At 44.8% G+C, this 15,172-nt stretch overlaps 1 protein-coding gene across 1 annotated transcript; it reads right to left on the reverse strand.

The window, feature by feature from the left end:
• Window positions 1–8,348: 8,348 nt before the first annotated feature.
• On the reverse strand, window positions 8,349–14,833 carry LOC125554523. Its single transcript, XM_048718052.1, has 5 exons — window positions 14,726–14,833; window positions 11,636–12,201; window positions 11,274–11,325; window positions 10,405–10,484; window positions 8,349–9,388 (listed from the first exon to the last, which is right to left on the reverse strand). Exons 1-5 carry the CDS (start codon window positions 14,831–14,833, stop codon window positions 9,283–9,285), a joined length of 912 nt encoding a protein of 303 aa, XP_048574009.1. The 3' UTR covers window positions 8,349–9,282.
• Between the last annotated feature and the right edge of the window lie 339 nt (window positions 14,834–15,172).

Consider the following 15,172-nt stretch of genomic DNA (forward strand, 5'->3'; position numbering starts at 1 on the left):
CAGCAAAAGTGCAGTTGTGCTTTATGAGACATCTTACCTTTAGTTCCTGAATAATTCCTCTGTCTAGAATATATTCAGAATCCACCCGCAAACAGGAAAAGAGAGCATACGGTGATAAGATTATCAAACATACTGCATTTTTCTGTCTGTACTTACAAAATTGTGTCGCACCTCCCATCCATCCCATCCTACACAAAATATGTTATGGTGATGGGATCAAGGATGGCTAGCCTCTGCACAAAGTACTTACTGTGTACCCTCTTCTATTGTATTTGAAGCTTTCCTGAACCACTTAAGTATTCGACTCTCAGTTCATTCTGGATAAATTCAGGGAAAAGATACCATCATGAATATTTAGTAACTTGACTTCAATAAAATCCCGCATTTGTCGTTTATTAATCCAATTAATGCATACAATAAATAGGTTGGTGAACTGTTGATTGCTGAAAGATGTATTATATATATAAGCAATATAAATAGTATTGTTATTAAATTAGGACAACTAAAATTTAGATTAAATCATATGCATGAAAATGCTAATGGATTAATTTCTCTAGCTTCTATTGTCGAGATAATAGGTCAACTCGAGATGAACCTGCATCTAAAGAAACTGAGTTGAGACCTCTTTTTATTTGGTCCGGCATCAAGGTAGGCTATAGAATCTGGTAGACCAACAACACACCATCTAATCAACTTAGGTAAACAATTTTCAAAAACACAAGGTCATGCACAACCCATCTCACCCCCTCTGCCTGACAGACATCAACCAAACATCTAAGAACGGCAACTATGACAGGCATAATCCCTGGAAATAAGCATCCATGTAATTAATCCTCAAGCCAAAGAACTAAAGTAGGGACCAACCCAAACCAATATAGAAATACATTTGACTAATCGATCAACTAATCCTCAAACCAAACACCTAAAACAGGGACGAACCCAAACTAATAGACATGCCAATGAAATAGTTTTGAGTGACAGACAAAGCCAGCACTAATATATTGAAGGTGGTGAAGAGGCTCTTATCTTGCGCGCAATCAGACAAAGCCAACACTTATAGCACAGCCATGCATCGAGATTTCAAGGAGGCAGCCCCGTGTCAGACATGGAGATTATGTGCCTTAACTCTGAATTTTTTTATTCTTTCGGCATCACTATATCAGGAAAAAACACTTTGGGACGTAGCAGGATGTGTGTCCTGGTTGTAGAAATCCAACCAAGAAAGAAAACAGAGCAATGTCACAGCTTGTATACAGCAGCAATAAGAACAGAGAGAGTTTTAACCTACTGAAACAATCATCCAGATTGTTTATAGAAGAGATTACCAAAATTGTACGTACAGATTTAGTTGTCATTCTGTTGCTACTTATAAGTATTTCAGTTCTTATGTTCCTTTATGACTTTATGAAAAGATTTTTTTTAATTTGTTTCTAAGAACTTAAGCATAACATGTATGGCAAAGAAAGATAATATCTAAATCTTAGATCAAAATATGAACCTGGAACATTTCTTTCTAAGTAATAGAAGTGTATAGATGCGGTAAATAGGACTTACCCATCACATTTGGGCTTATTGTCCCCATCAAGCCACTCTACAGCAATGAACTGAATTTCAACAATCAAGTCCATCCGTCATATTCTCATAGCAATTTGAGACCATTCTACATGCAGTAAGGTGAACCTGCACATGCCATTCAAAAGTTAGGCATATGATGAATTGTAACATATGCATAGTGAAAGACAGATCCCTTAAGAATTTAGAGCTGATTAATGTTCAATATTGTGAAAGATAGACAAAAAGCAGAGTTTCTGTATGGAGAGGAAGAAGCTAGAAGTAGAGGGTTACATGGGCCTGGGCCTTACACGGCTCTGGACTACAGCCTATACATGTGTACACAGGGTGCTCCCTTAACACCCCCCCCCCTCAAACTCAAGGTGGGTCAGTAGCATCTGATACACCGAGTTTGCAAATGTGAAACCTATGCTGATCTCTAGTTTGAGCCTTTGTGAAGAAATCTGCAACTTGAAGCTCTGATGGGACATACTGGAGATTAATAGTTGATTGTTGGCAATGAGATCGAGTGAAGGAGGCATCCACACCAATGTGTTTGGTCAGCTAATGCCTCACTGGATCATTAGCAATCTGAATGGCAGCAGTATTGTCACAAAGAAGAGTTGTGGGTGTAGGGCATGGAACACCAAGATCAGCCAATAGCCAACGAAGCCACACAATCTCAGATGTCGTAGTAGAAAGTGCCCGAAGCTCTGCCTCAGCGCTAGAGCGTGACACTGCAGTTTGCTTCTTGGATTTCCATGCAATAAGAGACGTCCCAAGAAATATGCAATAGCCAGTGACAGAGCGACGATCGACTGGGTCACTTGCCCAAGTGGAGTCGGAATAAGCATGAAACTGCAGCTGACTCGAATGAGCATAGAACAAGCGGCGGGATGCAGTCCCCCTTAAATATCGAAGCACTCGAAGTAGATGTCCATAATGAACTGAGGTAGGAACACTGACAAATTTACTGAGAATATGGATTGCATGAGCAATGTCAGGCCTTGTCACTGTAAGATACACCAGACTGCCTACAATGTGACGGTACCGAGAGGGATCCTCAAGAGGAGTGCCATCAGTAGGACGCAACTGCAGATGAATCTCCATGGGTGTCACAGCAGTGCGTGAGTCGGTAATACCCGAGCGAGAAATCAAATCTTGAGTATACTTTTGTTGGGAGATATAGTAACCATCATCTGTGTGCTCGATCTCAATTCCTAGAAAATAACTGAGAGGCCCCAAATCTGACATCTTGAATTGCTCACTCAACTTCTTTTTAACAAAAGCAATATACCCAACATCATCTCCAGTGATCAACATGTCATCTACATAAAGCAGAAGTAATGTACGACCATGCTTAGATGTATGAATGAAGAGTGCAGGGTCATGCTCACTAGGAGAAAAACCAGCGGCTTGAACCACTGAACTGAACCGCTCAAACCAGGCACGAGGGGCTTGCTTGAGCCCATAAAGAGCCTTTCGAAGGCGACAAACATGACCTGGTGGAACCTCAATACCCAGAGGTGGCTGCATATAAACTTCCTCATGCAGGTCGCCATGAAGAAAGGCATTCTTCACATCCATTTGAGAAATCTTCCATGACCTATTCGCAGCCACAGCAATCAAAGTGCGAACGGAAGTCATATGAGCAACTGGAGCAAAAGTCTCATCATAATCTCTCCCATGGGACTGCTGAAAACCTCTTACAACTAGTCGGGCCTTATAGCGTTCAACAGAACCATCTGACTTGGTTTTCACCTTGTACACCCATTTGCAAGTGATAGGGACAGACCCATGAGGTAATGGTACCAGATCCCATGTACCAGTACACTCTAGGGCTTCAAGCTCATCAGACATCGCCACTTGCCACTCAGGTGACACAACTGCCTCATGGTAAGTGCTAGGCTCATACACTTCCCCTACACAGAAGTCCTCTTTGTATATGTCAGGAATCTCAAGAGAGGAACGATCACGAAGAGCATACCTTGTTGTCTGGGAGGAATCGCCAGTGCAATGATCAATAGTACTGGCCGGAGGAGAAGAAGACAAGGGAACAGATGACTGTATATCAGATGGAACTCGAGGGCGGCGGCTGTAATGGAAAGGAAGGCTATCTAGAGGTGGAGCTGATGGAAGAAATTTTGGAGTTGGAACTGGCAAAAGGGGAGATGACACATGTGATGAAGGTGGATCTGATGTCAAGACAGATGATGGCTGACCAGAGACAAATTCATCTGAAAAGATTGGTGGAAGAGAAAGAAAGGAGGTAGACTCTAAAGTGGTCGAGGATGATGATCTAGTTGAATCGGAATAGAAGAAGGGTTGATCCTCAACAAAAGTGACATCACGAGAAAAGCGAATGCGGCGAGCAGAAGGATCGTAACAACGGTAACCCTTATGCTCAAGACTGTATCCAAGGAAAACACACATAACAGATTGTGCAGTTAGCTTGGTACGCTCACGAGGCGCTAGAAGAACATAGCAAGTACAGCCGAAAACACGAAGATGGTCATACATGGGAGGAGAACCGAACAAAACCTCACCAGGACACTTTCCCTGAAGACGAGAAGAAGGTTGCACATTTATAAGGTAGACAACAGTTGAGATAGCTTCACCCCAGAAATGAATAGGGACAAATGAAGAAATCAAAAGGGTGCGGGCTGTCTCAATAATATGGCGATGCTTACGCTCAGCAACACCATTCTGAGCATGAGCACCAGGACATGAGAGCTGAGGGAGAGTACCCTCAGAAGAGAGAAACTCATGAAAAGCAGTAGATAGATACTCCCCTCCAGAGTCAGAACGAAAAACACGAATAGCACTAGAGAATTGAGTACGGATCATACGCACAAAAGCCTGGTATATAGAAATCAATTGAGAACGATGCTTCATAAAATATACCCAAGTATATCGGGAGTGATCATCAACAAATATAACATAATGTTTGTGACCACCTTTGGAAACAAAGGGAGAGGGACCCCATACATCAGAGTGCACTAAATCGAAAGGATGACTAGAATGAGTAGTGCTGGAAGAGTATGGAAGTTGTATTTGTTTCCCTAGCTTACAACCCTTACAGTGGAAACCAGCACCTATACGTACACGACCCAAAACACCCTGTTGAACAAGAGTGGATAAACGAGAACCACATAGGTGACCTAAACAATGGTGCCACTGGGCAAAAGAAAACGACAAAGTGGATCTCCTTGTTGATGCAGCAGACGGAATCACGGAAGCGGTGGAAGCTGAAGGAAGGTGTAAGTAGTCAAGAACGTAGAGGGACGAGGATCCTCTACGGCGATGGCCAGTTCCAATGATCCTCTTGCTCTGACGATCCTGCACATAACAAAAAGAGGGATCAAAACCAACAAAACAGTTCATGTTGGTAATTTGACCAACTGACATAAGATTCATGGACAATTGAGGAACAAAAGATATGGAAGAAACAGAAAATTTTGATGTGGAAAGTGAACCCCGATGAGTGACAGAACAAGGTGTACCATCGGCAGTCTGAACAGAGGCACCATCTTGCGCAGGCTGGCAAGACACAAGCTGTGAGCGATCAGAGGTCACATGAAAAGATGCTCTAGAGTCCAAGACCCAAGGATGTGCAGAAGTAGATGCAGACTGAGTGAGAGCAGACACAGAAGCACTCATTGCAGGCGGCTCGGTGACAGTCGCTGTAGACGGCCTCAAAGACCGAGACTGAGATTTGGTGGCTGCACGACGCTGCAGGTCTCTTCTTGCATGATACTCGTCTAATAGCTCTGGATGAAGCTGGAAGCAATTATCAGGTCGGTGTCCTGTCCTCTTGCAGTGCGAGCAGAAAGCACCTGAAGGTGCAGCCCTAGAAGCACTTGGCCGCTGAGGAAAAGCCAGAACACTGTGTAGAGAAGGTGTTGAAGTGGTAGCAAGGGAACGAAGACGATCGAGTCTCCTCAGCAATCAAGCTAGCAAGTGCCTCTGTCAAGGTAGGAGGAGTCGTACGACTAAGTAACTGAGTGTGAATGTTCTCAAAGTCTTGTTTCAGACCCATCACAAACTGAAAGACAAGAGTCCGATGCTCATATTCTTCCTTGGCCACACACGACTTACATCCAACACTACTCTTCAGAACCATGGAACATAGCTGACCAGTAATGCGAGTAAAAGCCCCATAATATTCTTCGATGGACATGTCTTGCTGCTGCTGAGTGTTGTGTAAATTCTGCAACAGTGAAAAATGGAGAGCACCGCTAGGCTGAATGTACCGCTGCTCAAAATACTTCCACATTTCTTTGGCTGAAGTGTGATGCTCAAGACTCATTCTGAGTGAGGGATGAACACCCAGAACTAAAGCGCCCATGACACGATCATCAATCTTTTGCCAAGATTTCCCAGCTGCATCATCAATAGGACTAGGTGGATCATCAGACAAGTGTGAGACAAAACCTGCTGCCCTTAAGATTGTTTTAGCCAAGAAAGCCCATTCCCTGTAATTTGTACCATCAAGTTTGATGTCTATGGACATTGAACCAGCTCCTAATCCAAAATCATTCTTCGCCATGGCAGCAAGGACCTCTAGCAAAAGGGGGAAAAACTAATCCCAACAGCCACACCAATGATTGAACAGAGTAGGAGCAAGTTCAGAGGCCAAATTAGCAAAGCACCACAAGGCAACAGCTAACTGGAGAGCAAATCAAGCAATTGAAACCTCTTCAGTTACTGGAGCACAACAGAATTAAGCAAACCAGCTGATAGGGAGCAGGTTCCCAATACGTACAGAGCAGCTGCTGCTTGATAGAGGAGCAGCTGCTTGATAGAGCAGCAAACCTCCGATGCGAAGGCAACGGCTTGGCGGAGATGTCGCACCGGCTTGCTGGAAGGCCGGCGATGGTGCAAGAAGCCAACCACAGGTCAGCGGGGAAGACGCACGGGGAGCTACGGGAGAGCAGTTCCCACGAGATGACGACGAATACAGGGGGAACCAAAGTTGAGGACGTTGCTGGATGAAGGATCTCGCCGGAATCACCTCGCTGACGACAGCTCTGTGTGTGGCGGCGGCGGACGGAAGCTAGGGTTCGCTGGCTCTAATACCATGTTCAATATTGTGAAAGATAGACAAAAAGCAGAGTTTCTGTATGGAGAGGAAGAAGCTAGAAGTAGAGGGTTGCATGGGCCTGGGCCTTACACGGCTCTGGACTACAGCCTATACATGTGTACACAGGGTGCTCCCTTAACAAGTAAAAATAGAGCAATCAGAAAGGTAGACTCGTTGATTATAGATTGAAACATTAAATCAAATGTGAAAACAAAGGGGCCCTGAGATTGCAGACGACCACTAAATGTGTGATGAATAACAGTTGTCTCTTGGGTGCTATGATCTACAACCTTCTAACCTCCAAATCGTGTTGGACGCCATAGCAGACAAGCAAACAGTCGTTGTCATTGAAATGACAGCCAACATAGAAGGCCGCCGCTTGGCCACCGGGATGAGCTCCCAGGACATAACCATGCCCTTTTGCCACAATCTGAACATGAACGCCGCTGCGAATCATAGGAATCCTGAGAAAAAAGCAAAAATTCAGAGCACTAAGCCATCAACACGCCACACCAGAATCAAACCTACACCGCTGCTCTACATCACAAACAAAGCCACACGACCGGTGCAACATAAGAAGGAATAGGTGACGAGCATGAGCCCACCACAAAAAATAACTAATAAAACACCACTGGAGCAGCACATGCATACATGGAGAGGATGAACCACACCTCAATGGCAGGCGAAGCTCAACTTGGATGAAACTAAAAGGAACACCCGCTGCCGATCTGGTAATGAGAACAAACAGCCAGCTCACCTCACATGAACCTGGGCAACACAAAACACACATCAGAAAATACACAGGCAGCAGCACCAGGAATCAAAACACAAAGAGAAGCTTACCCTAAAAAACACAAAGAGAAGCAATCTCCAGTCATACGAACAACCTCCATGGGAAAGATCAACGGGAGCGAAAACAAGAACAACAGGAGCACCGTCCCGAGCGAACCCGTGCAAAGCGACAACCCCGTCACCTGACTCACCATCGTGATCCATGAGTCTTGCAGCACACAATCAATCAATCGAGCACCTCGCGCGCGCTCCACACATCAAACCAAAACACAATCAAAGACTTGTCTTTTAGGCCGGGGCGGCACGGAGGAGCTGGTCAGAGAGCACTACAAGAAATATGTCAACTTGTGACCTTGACTAGTGGTCACTGAAAGGTCATTGATTTTCATTTGCGACCTTTTTCTGACCAAAACAGATGGTCAAAAGCTGACGGTCGTAAACTGAAATTAGAGAAGGTCGTGGACGTTTACGACCAAAACAGAAGGTCGTTGAACCCATGACCTTTTGTTTTGGTCATTGGCTGTCTGCCCAGGCCACGTCGGATCCGACGTGGCAATCTGACGTGGCAAAGTTGCGACCAATTGAAAAGGTCAAAAATTAGAATCGGCTTGGTCCAATTGGGTGTTTATATGGGCCGAGCCCATTAATTCAACCAATTTAGTGTATTTTTTCTGTCAATTTCTGCACGGGCCATACTTCCATATTAGGGGGCCTCGGCCTTTTTTGCAATATATTTATTTTTTTATTTTCTAAGGCTTTTTTTGTTTCACTTTTTAAACAGACCAATGCTTGTTGGGTTGTAGCCTTTTTCAGCCCAATTAGTTGTCCAGTATTAGATCTCGAATTTCGAAATAAATGTTTGGACAAAATTGTTTGGGCACAAGACCTCTTTAATCCAGTTACACACACGCATCCGACATTGTTTCATATTCAAATCAGGAAAACTCAATGTCGAATTCAGATCATCCATCATATCACATCACATAACGCATCTCCCAGGTTTAGATAACATAACAAAATCATCTCAGGAATACATTTCCTTACACAGGAATTATGGCACATCTGCTACTATCCTAACATGCACGTATATGCATGTGTGCTTGCTTGACCGGCGCATGCATCACTGTAGCAGCCAAGCAAGTAGGCATCGTTGACGTCTACTCACAGCTTTCCTCGCACCAAAGAAAGAATCAAAACAAAAAATATTAGTAACTTTAAATCAGAAAGTATATCCACATCACCATAAAATAGTCGCAGACAATCACACAGAAGCCAAATACTATGAACTGATGATTAGTAGACACGGACATGATTCAGCTACGTAATGGCTACCACAAGCAAAAGCGACAAGTGTGTAAGCAAGCTGCTAGTGTACACAAGGTGATTGAGCTCCTGCTGTTTAGTGTGTATACACGGTAGGCTACTGCTGCTAGTGTTCTAAACCAACAGAGCGTGCTATAGGAGCAGAAAATAGGGAGCTAGGGCTAGAAGATGGAGCCGACTCACCGAAGAGCTTGTGGTCGCCGCCGTACACAGCCACCATCACGCCGGTCGCCTCAAGAAGCACCACCGCGCTAGAGACGGTGCCAGACGTGTGCAAGAGCAGAGCACCTGCTGCATCCATTTCCAAATAGAACAAAAACAAAAAATTAGGAAGGGCTGCAAACAAATTAGGAAGGGTTCCACACAGAACCACATAGGAAATGGTTAACGCCAACAGATGCAGCGGGCCTATCAGAAACCACAGAAACTAACATATCATCTGAATATCTGATCGTTTCTAGTGCCGAGGATCTAGCAGTGATCCCGAATCTAGAGCGACTCACGGAGGGGCGGCTGGGCAGGGGGAGCGCGACTCACAGGTGGGGGTAACCGAGCATGTCGTCGCTTGCCTCGCGCTGGCGGAGCTTGTTGGTCGTGTTCGCTGTTATAGTCAAGCAGCAGCCTCTTGTACTCGAAGGCCTATACAATAAAATGGATAAGTTAGATTGATTATTGTAGGTGCAACACATTTTCTGGAAGAGGCATAAACATGAAATGAAATAGATGTAGTATCATCACTACATGAAAGGAGCATTATACTTGGAAGGAAAAAATAGCATCCTGTCACCAAACAAACACTACTTGACAGGAAACTGTGCATTTCATCCCTGTATCCATTAGTAGCAGGATAGCAGCAATGATTCACATGGCACGAATAATTCATTATGAGGAAACATGTTACTAGGTATGAAACAAACTATTTACACAGATAAAATGGACACATGTACAATACATAGCTTGCTGTAAGAAGGAAACACTAGTGCTCATATATCAAAATCAACGGCAATACTTATGGACGATAGTAACAAGGTTAAACATCGCAGAAAGCACTTGCTAAGATATCATCATTTAGGAGCATTTACATCACCAATGTGGCAAACTGCAAAGCTGGTCTATTTGTCACCAGTTACAAGCATATTCTCGTTCATACATAACTATAGTCAGCTCTGTTTCAAAAACCAGAAGCAAATCAACCGCCCTTCAAAATTTATGTACTATCTAAACCAACAAAGATGTCAACTCAAATACTTCTAGAAATCAGTGCCCATACGCACTTGTAGGTTGCAGAAACACTAGAGTTTCACCACAACAGTGCACATACTGCAACAAATGAATAAACAAATTAAACAACATGCCACAATTTCTTCGGTGCCTACAGTACCACTATGATTCATTGACATTGCCAGGGGCAAGGGAAGCACACAGCGAGTGTTTCTAATGCAGGTTATTTTTCAATTCTCTAGTGTGTCAGCTACAGTATTGAGCATTTGAAAGGTGATGTACTGTATGTCTTTTGCTTCTAGTTCTTTGGTCAGTTACAGTATGGGTATTTCAAAAGTATTGTATGTCTAATAACTTCACGGAAACACATTGAACAAGTATGCATCAGGTGAATGAGAGGAAGAATTTTTGGAAATGTACGGTAGAGTACATACTCAGGGTAGTGAAAACTTGGGAACGACCAACACGCGAGCATTGGAATTTGGAAAGTGTAGTGGCCTATTAGAGTTACTACCTGCACGGAAACATTGCGGGTCAGTCTTCAGGTTTTCCTCTAAAAAACATGGAAGTTGGATTTATAAATAAACAGACTTAACAGAAGATCAAGAAAACATGTATTTTTTTCAAAACTAAAAATTACAACGATGAGAAACATGATTGTCACGCAGTCAACAGGATTGATCCTCATGCATGCGCCACATTTTTTTTGAAAGAGAATTCGCTGCGTAGTTGGAACCAAGGAAAATAAGCATATTGCCATACGAAGAGGATAACTATCCTGCAGCAGCAGCATCTGATCTTATCCTACGCACATGGTAGCAACTAGCAACTAATCTTCTGCAGCCTCAAAGGACATTGTCCTAAGTCTTATCCGACTCAGGTGTATATTATGCCAAATTGCCAATACTATATTCTCATTTCTACTGGTTGCAATTGCACCAGCTGGTGACGTTGTGGCAGTACACTCGTACTGCCAAAACCCACACCGATGTGATGGAGTACCAAATTAACAGTCCAGCTACAACTACATAAGACCTATGGTTATCTAAAGCAGCTAAAGGGAACTACAGAAGAACTATGATGAAGTCCTACTAATTGTTATTAACCTAAGTAGTAGTTATCTAAAGCAGCTAAACTATGGTTCATACAGCTTGCTACCAGATCCACAAACAATTGCAGAATCGCTTACAGTAGTTAACTAGTTCAATTTTTATTAACCTAACCACCGCAACGCGAGCACAAAAGGCAGGAGGCAACACGCAAACCAGTTCGTCCATAGCCGCAAAGGGAGGGGGGTTCTCACCGCCGGTGACGCTGCCGAGCCGTCCAGATCAACCTCGCCGGAGCTCAGGCTGCTGCAAGGAGAGCACACAACCAACCTTATTAGCTTAGGAATCATGATGGTCGAGATTGACCCATGTAAATAATATAAGATCGTTTTTCTAGCAAATATAGTTTGAAAAACATTCTGGAACTGGGATTCTGCATTGCCTGATTGAACAGTGAAGTAGAGAAGTACTATTTCATCAGATATATCAGGATTAAAACAAGTCCTTGAGCAGAGCACATGGCCTCTGTCCCGTGCCGCACCAAACGGCCACTCGTCGGCTTCTCTCAGATCTCATCAACTCGAGGAGAGGGGACGGAGGGAGCGAGGGAGCGTACCATGCGAGCGGTAGAGCAGGGGATCGAGCCGAGAGGCGCTGGCGATCTTCCCAGGCAGGGGCGCGGTCAACGCCCTTGACCCCACGCGCGTGAGTGCGCTGGGTGTCATCCACCCGATGAGGCAAAAGAGCACCAACGCTCGATGCGTCTGGGCGAGGGCGGTGCTTGATGCAGGGGGACTTGGTGCGTTCGAGGAGCGACGGGATGCAGTGGAGGAAGACAGCCAGGGAGGTCCGGCGGGCGGCGGGACGGCGGACTTGGGCGGTGGAGCTCGACGCGGCGACGGCTTGGTGCGCGCTTGGCGGGGCATGGAGGAACAAGGGCCGATGGAGGTTGAAGACGGTTTCGAGCGGCGCGGACTTGGAACTCCGGCGACGGCTCGATGAGGAAGTCCATGGCGGCCTCCTTGCAAAGAGAAGTACAGAGGGGGGTTGAGACTTGAGAGAAAAAAGGAAGAGATAAACAGAGGGAGGAAGAAGAGCGGGGGAACATGGAGACCTGCGCAACTTCGGCCGACGGTAGAGCTGCTCCGGCGAGGCGCGAGGCCGAGGCAGTGGAGGTCGAGGCTAGATCACGTTGGATCTCCCTCCCTCGGGTTCTTCTCTCCCTCCTGGTGAGGGAAGGGGAGGGGTGAGAAAAGGAGGGCATGGAGGAGGCCATGGACGGCGGCGAGCTCCACCGGAGGGAGGTGGCGGTAGCGATTTGTAAGGGAGGATGCGAGCTCTCGCTCTGTCTCGATCTGGAAGGGGGAGGAGGTGGCGGCGGCGAGGAGCCGAGGGAGGAGGAATGCGGGTGTGGGTTAGGGTTTGGGTAGTTGGGTTGCGGTTGGCTGAGGGGGTGAGGGCTGCCGTTGGATCCGGAAGCATCCTACGACGGTTGATGCATGATCCGCGTGATATGCTCATGGACCAATCAGAACGTAGCAAACCATTTGATGACCTTATGACCATATAAATTGGCCGTGATCGATTCAAGATAAAAATTTCATTCCATTTTTCAGTGCTTAAAATGAGTTTTTTTGTGAAAGTCCTATCAAATATTTGTTCAAATGATATCATATTTTGCACAAGTTTACATCTTGGATTTGCAAACAATATTGACAAAGGGAGTTTTTATTTCCTTTGCACGAAAAATCAATTTTCCATTTTCCGAGTGCCCGAAATGAGTTCTTTTGTGAAGGACCTACCATCTATTTGTTGCAAAATTAGACAAAATCAATTTTCTAAAATATTAGGACAAATTTAATGCACGGTTGACCAAATGGTTGGGTGTCAAAAGTTTCGATCCACCTCCCGTGAAAAAGACAAATTCCTGCCGATTCAGTAGGGAGCGGGTCAAATTTGAACTACAACTGTCTCATAGTTTGCTCTTTATTTTTTCCAAAAATCATTTCTAGGTACATAAGTATCTATTTAATCAGAGAAACGTCAAAAAATTTCCAAGATTCAACCACTAGCTAGGAACGGTCAAGCCCGCCGTTTTGACCGCATTTTGAAACGGGCATAAAAAATTCAAAAAAAATCAAAAAATTGGAAAACCTTCGCATTGTGTCATTATATGTGACCAAGTTTTCAGGAAAAATAATAAACTTGTAATACGGCAATTATTTTAAAAAAGTGTTCTCAGAAATGAGCTATTATGCGTGAAGATTCATGGCTTTCAAGCCAAATGATCAATCTTATGGCCACATTCATGGCATAGTTTGTTCAAATGATCTCATGTTGTGCACAAGGGTGCATATTGGAATTCTAAACAATGTTTCCTAAGGGAGTTTTTATTTTCTTTGCAAGGAAAATTCATTTTCCATTTTCCGAGTGCCCGAAAGGAGGTTTTTTTGTTAAGGACCTCCCAAATAATTGTTGCAAAATTAGACCAAATCATTTTTCTAAAATACTAGTCCATATTTAATGCACAATTGACAAAATGGTTGGGTGTAAAACGTTTTGATCCACCTCTCGTGAAAAAGACAAATTCCCGCCGATTCAGCTGGAAGCGGGTCAAATTTGAACTGCAGCTGTCTCATAGTTTGCTATTTATTTTTTTCCAAAAATCATTTCTAGGTACATAAGTACCTATTTAATTATAAATACATGGTTTGATGGCGATACGTCGAGGTTTGGGCGGTGGCCGAGGGCCCCAACTCTAGAGCGCGTAAACTCGCATGCCCGCCGCGTGGTCACCGCGTGACCCTGGTGTTGCCATGTGTTCTGGGCGGCCTAGGCATGTCTAGTGGGTTGGGCACTCCCCAGGTAGGTGCTAGGAAGAAAATTACAACATAATATTCTCACGCGGAGACCGATCGATGCTCGAACATGAATTAGCAGCCAAGTGTTTGATTAGCGATACGGAAATGTACATGGCTAATGGGCGTGAGTTTTGGCTGAGGATGATCAGTTACTACGAAGACCGTCTTCACAAATTTTCAGCTCAAAAGGAGGAGCCTAGGTGGTACTTGCTTTGCAAACTACCACACTGGACATAACTACGAATGTTGAAGCTCGGCTGAAAATAATGAATGGATTGAGCTGGCATTTGGTGGAGGATGGTTATTTGGGCATAGGAAAGCACTGTAGAAAATGGATACTATTTGGACATGCCAAAGTGGTACTTCCTTCACAAACTGTTGTTTTGAACAGAATAGGAAAATGAATATTTTTGAACTATTTTTGAACTAGGCAAGGAAGGTTTTTACATATTTGACGAAGATATGACCCAAAGAATTTCTGAGCTTTTTGGGAATTTTGGGAATGACAGAAATATAGGTTGTTTCACAACCTAGGGCAAAAACTGTCACATGGACATGACACATAGGCAAAACTGATGAGGTGGCGCCTAGTCATAGCAACCCACCACAATTTACAAGGCTATGACCATCTATATTGGTCGTTAACAACTAGAAATAAGGCAGCGGACTAGCGATGTTTGCTTTACGACCATTTCATGTAAGGAAATTACGACCTTTCTGGCCAAAATGGTCACAATGGTTTAGGGTTTGGAGCCCCCTGAACAGCTTTTGACCAATTGGTCTGAAATGGTCATAGATCTATGACCATTTCTTCCAGGGTCACTAACAGAAGGTCACTAGTTGACATATTTCTTATAGTGGAGCCTGGGGTAGGGCAGGGTGAGCAGGCTGTGGAGCCCGGCGGTGGGAAGATCACTGCCGTCGAGGGGCCGCGCCGGCGTCCAAGACAGCATAGTGCGCTACTACATTAGCGGTGGAGGAGAACACGAGGGAGTGTTAGGCGGGGCCGGAGACAGCCGGTAACGGCCGGAATCGGCTGGCGGCCGAGAGGTGGAGAGAGGATGAGAGAGAGAGAGAGAGAGCGCTGGAGAGAAAGGCGAGTGACAGCGACCAGAGGAAAGGTCGTGTGCTTGGGGAGGAAAGGGAGGTGGGATGTGGGGATCGATGTGCTTTTCCACTTCCAATGGCTTTATTTTTTTTACCTCGACATAGTAAAAACGAGGACGTGGCTCTTGCCAGCGTTCGCCCTTTGTGCCACTCTTATTGTGTTGTACTAGGGGCAGGGGCGCGCC

Source organism: Triticum urartu, chromosome 4 (genome assembly GCF_003073215.2).
Source record: "Triticum urartu cultivar G1812 chromosome 4, Tu2.1, whole genome shotgun sequence".
Lineage (NCBI taxonomy): Eukaryota > Viridiplantae > Streptophyta > Magnoliopsida > Poales > Poaceae > Triticum > Triticum urartu.

What these genes read in the sequence shown, in the direction of transcription:
- LOC125554523 (XM_048718052.1), bottom strand. Translation starts at nt 14,833, where the DNA reads ATGCTGTCTTGGACGCCGGCGCGGCCCCTCGACGGCAGTGATCTTCCC. An exon ending in GGCTCCACTATAAGAAATAT is followed by an intron (nt 12,202 to 14,725) that starts GTCAACTAGTGA and finishes AACGTGATCTAG; the next exon opens with CCTCGACCTCCACTGCCTCG. An exon ending in CCAAGTTTTCACTACCCTGA is followed by an intron (nt 9,389 to 10,404) that starts GTATGTACTCTA and finishes TTTATTGTATAG; the next exon opens with GCCTTCGAGTACAAGAGGCT.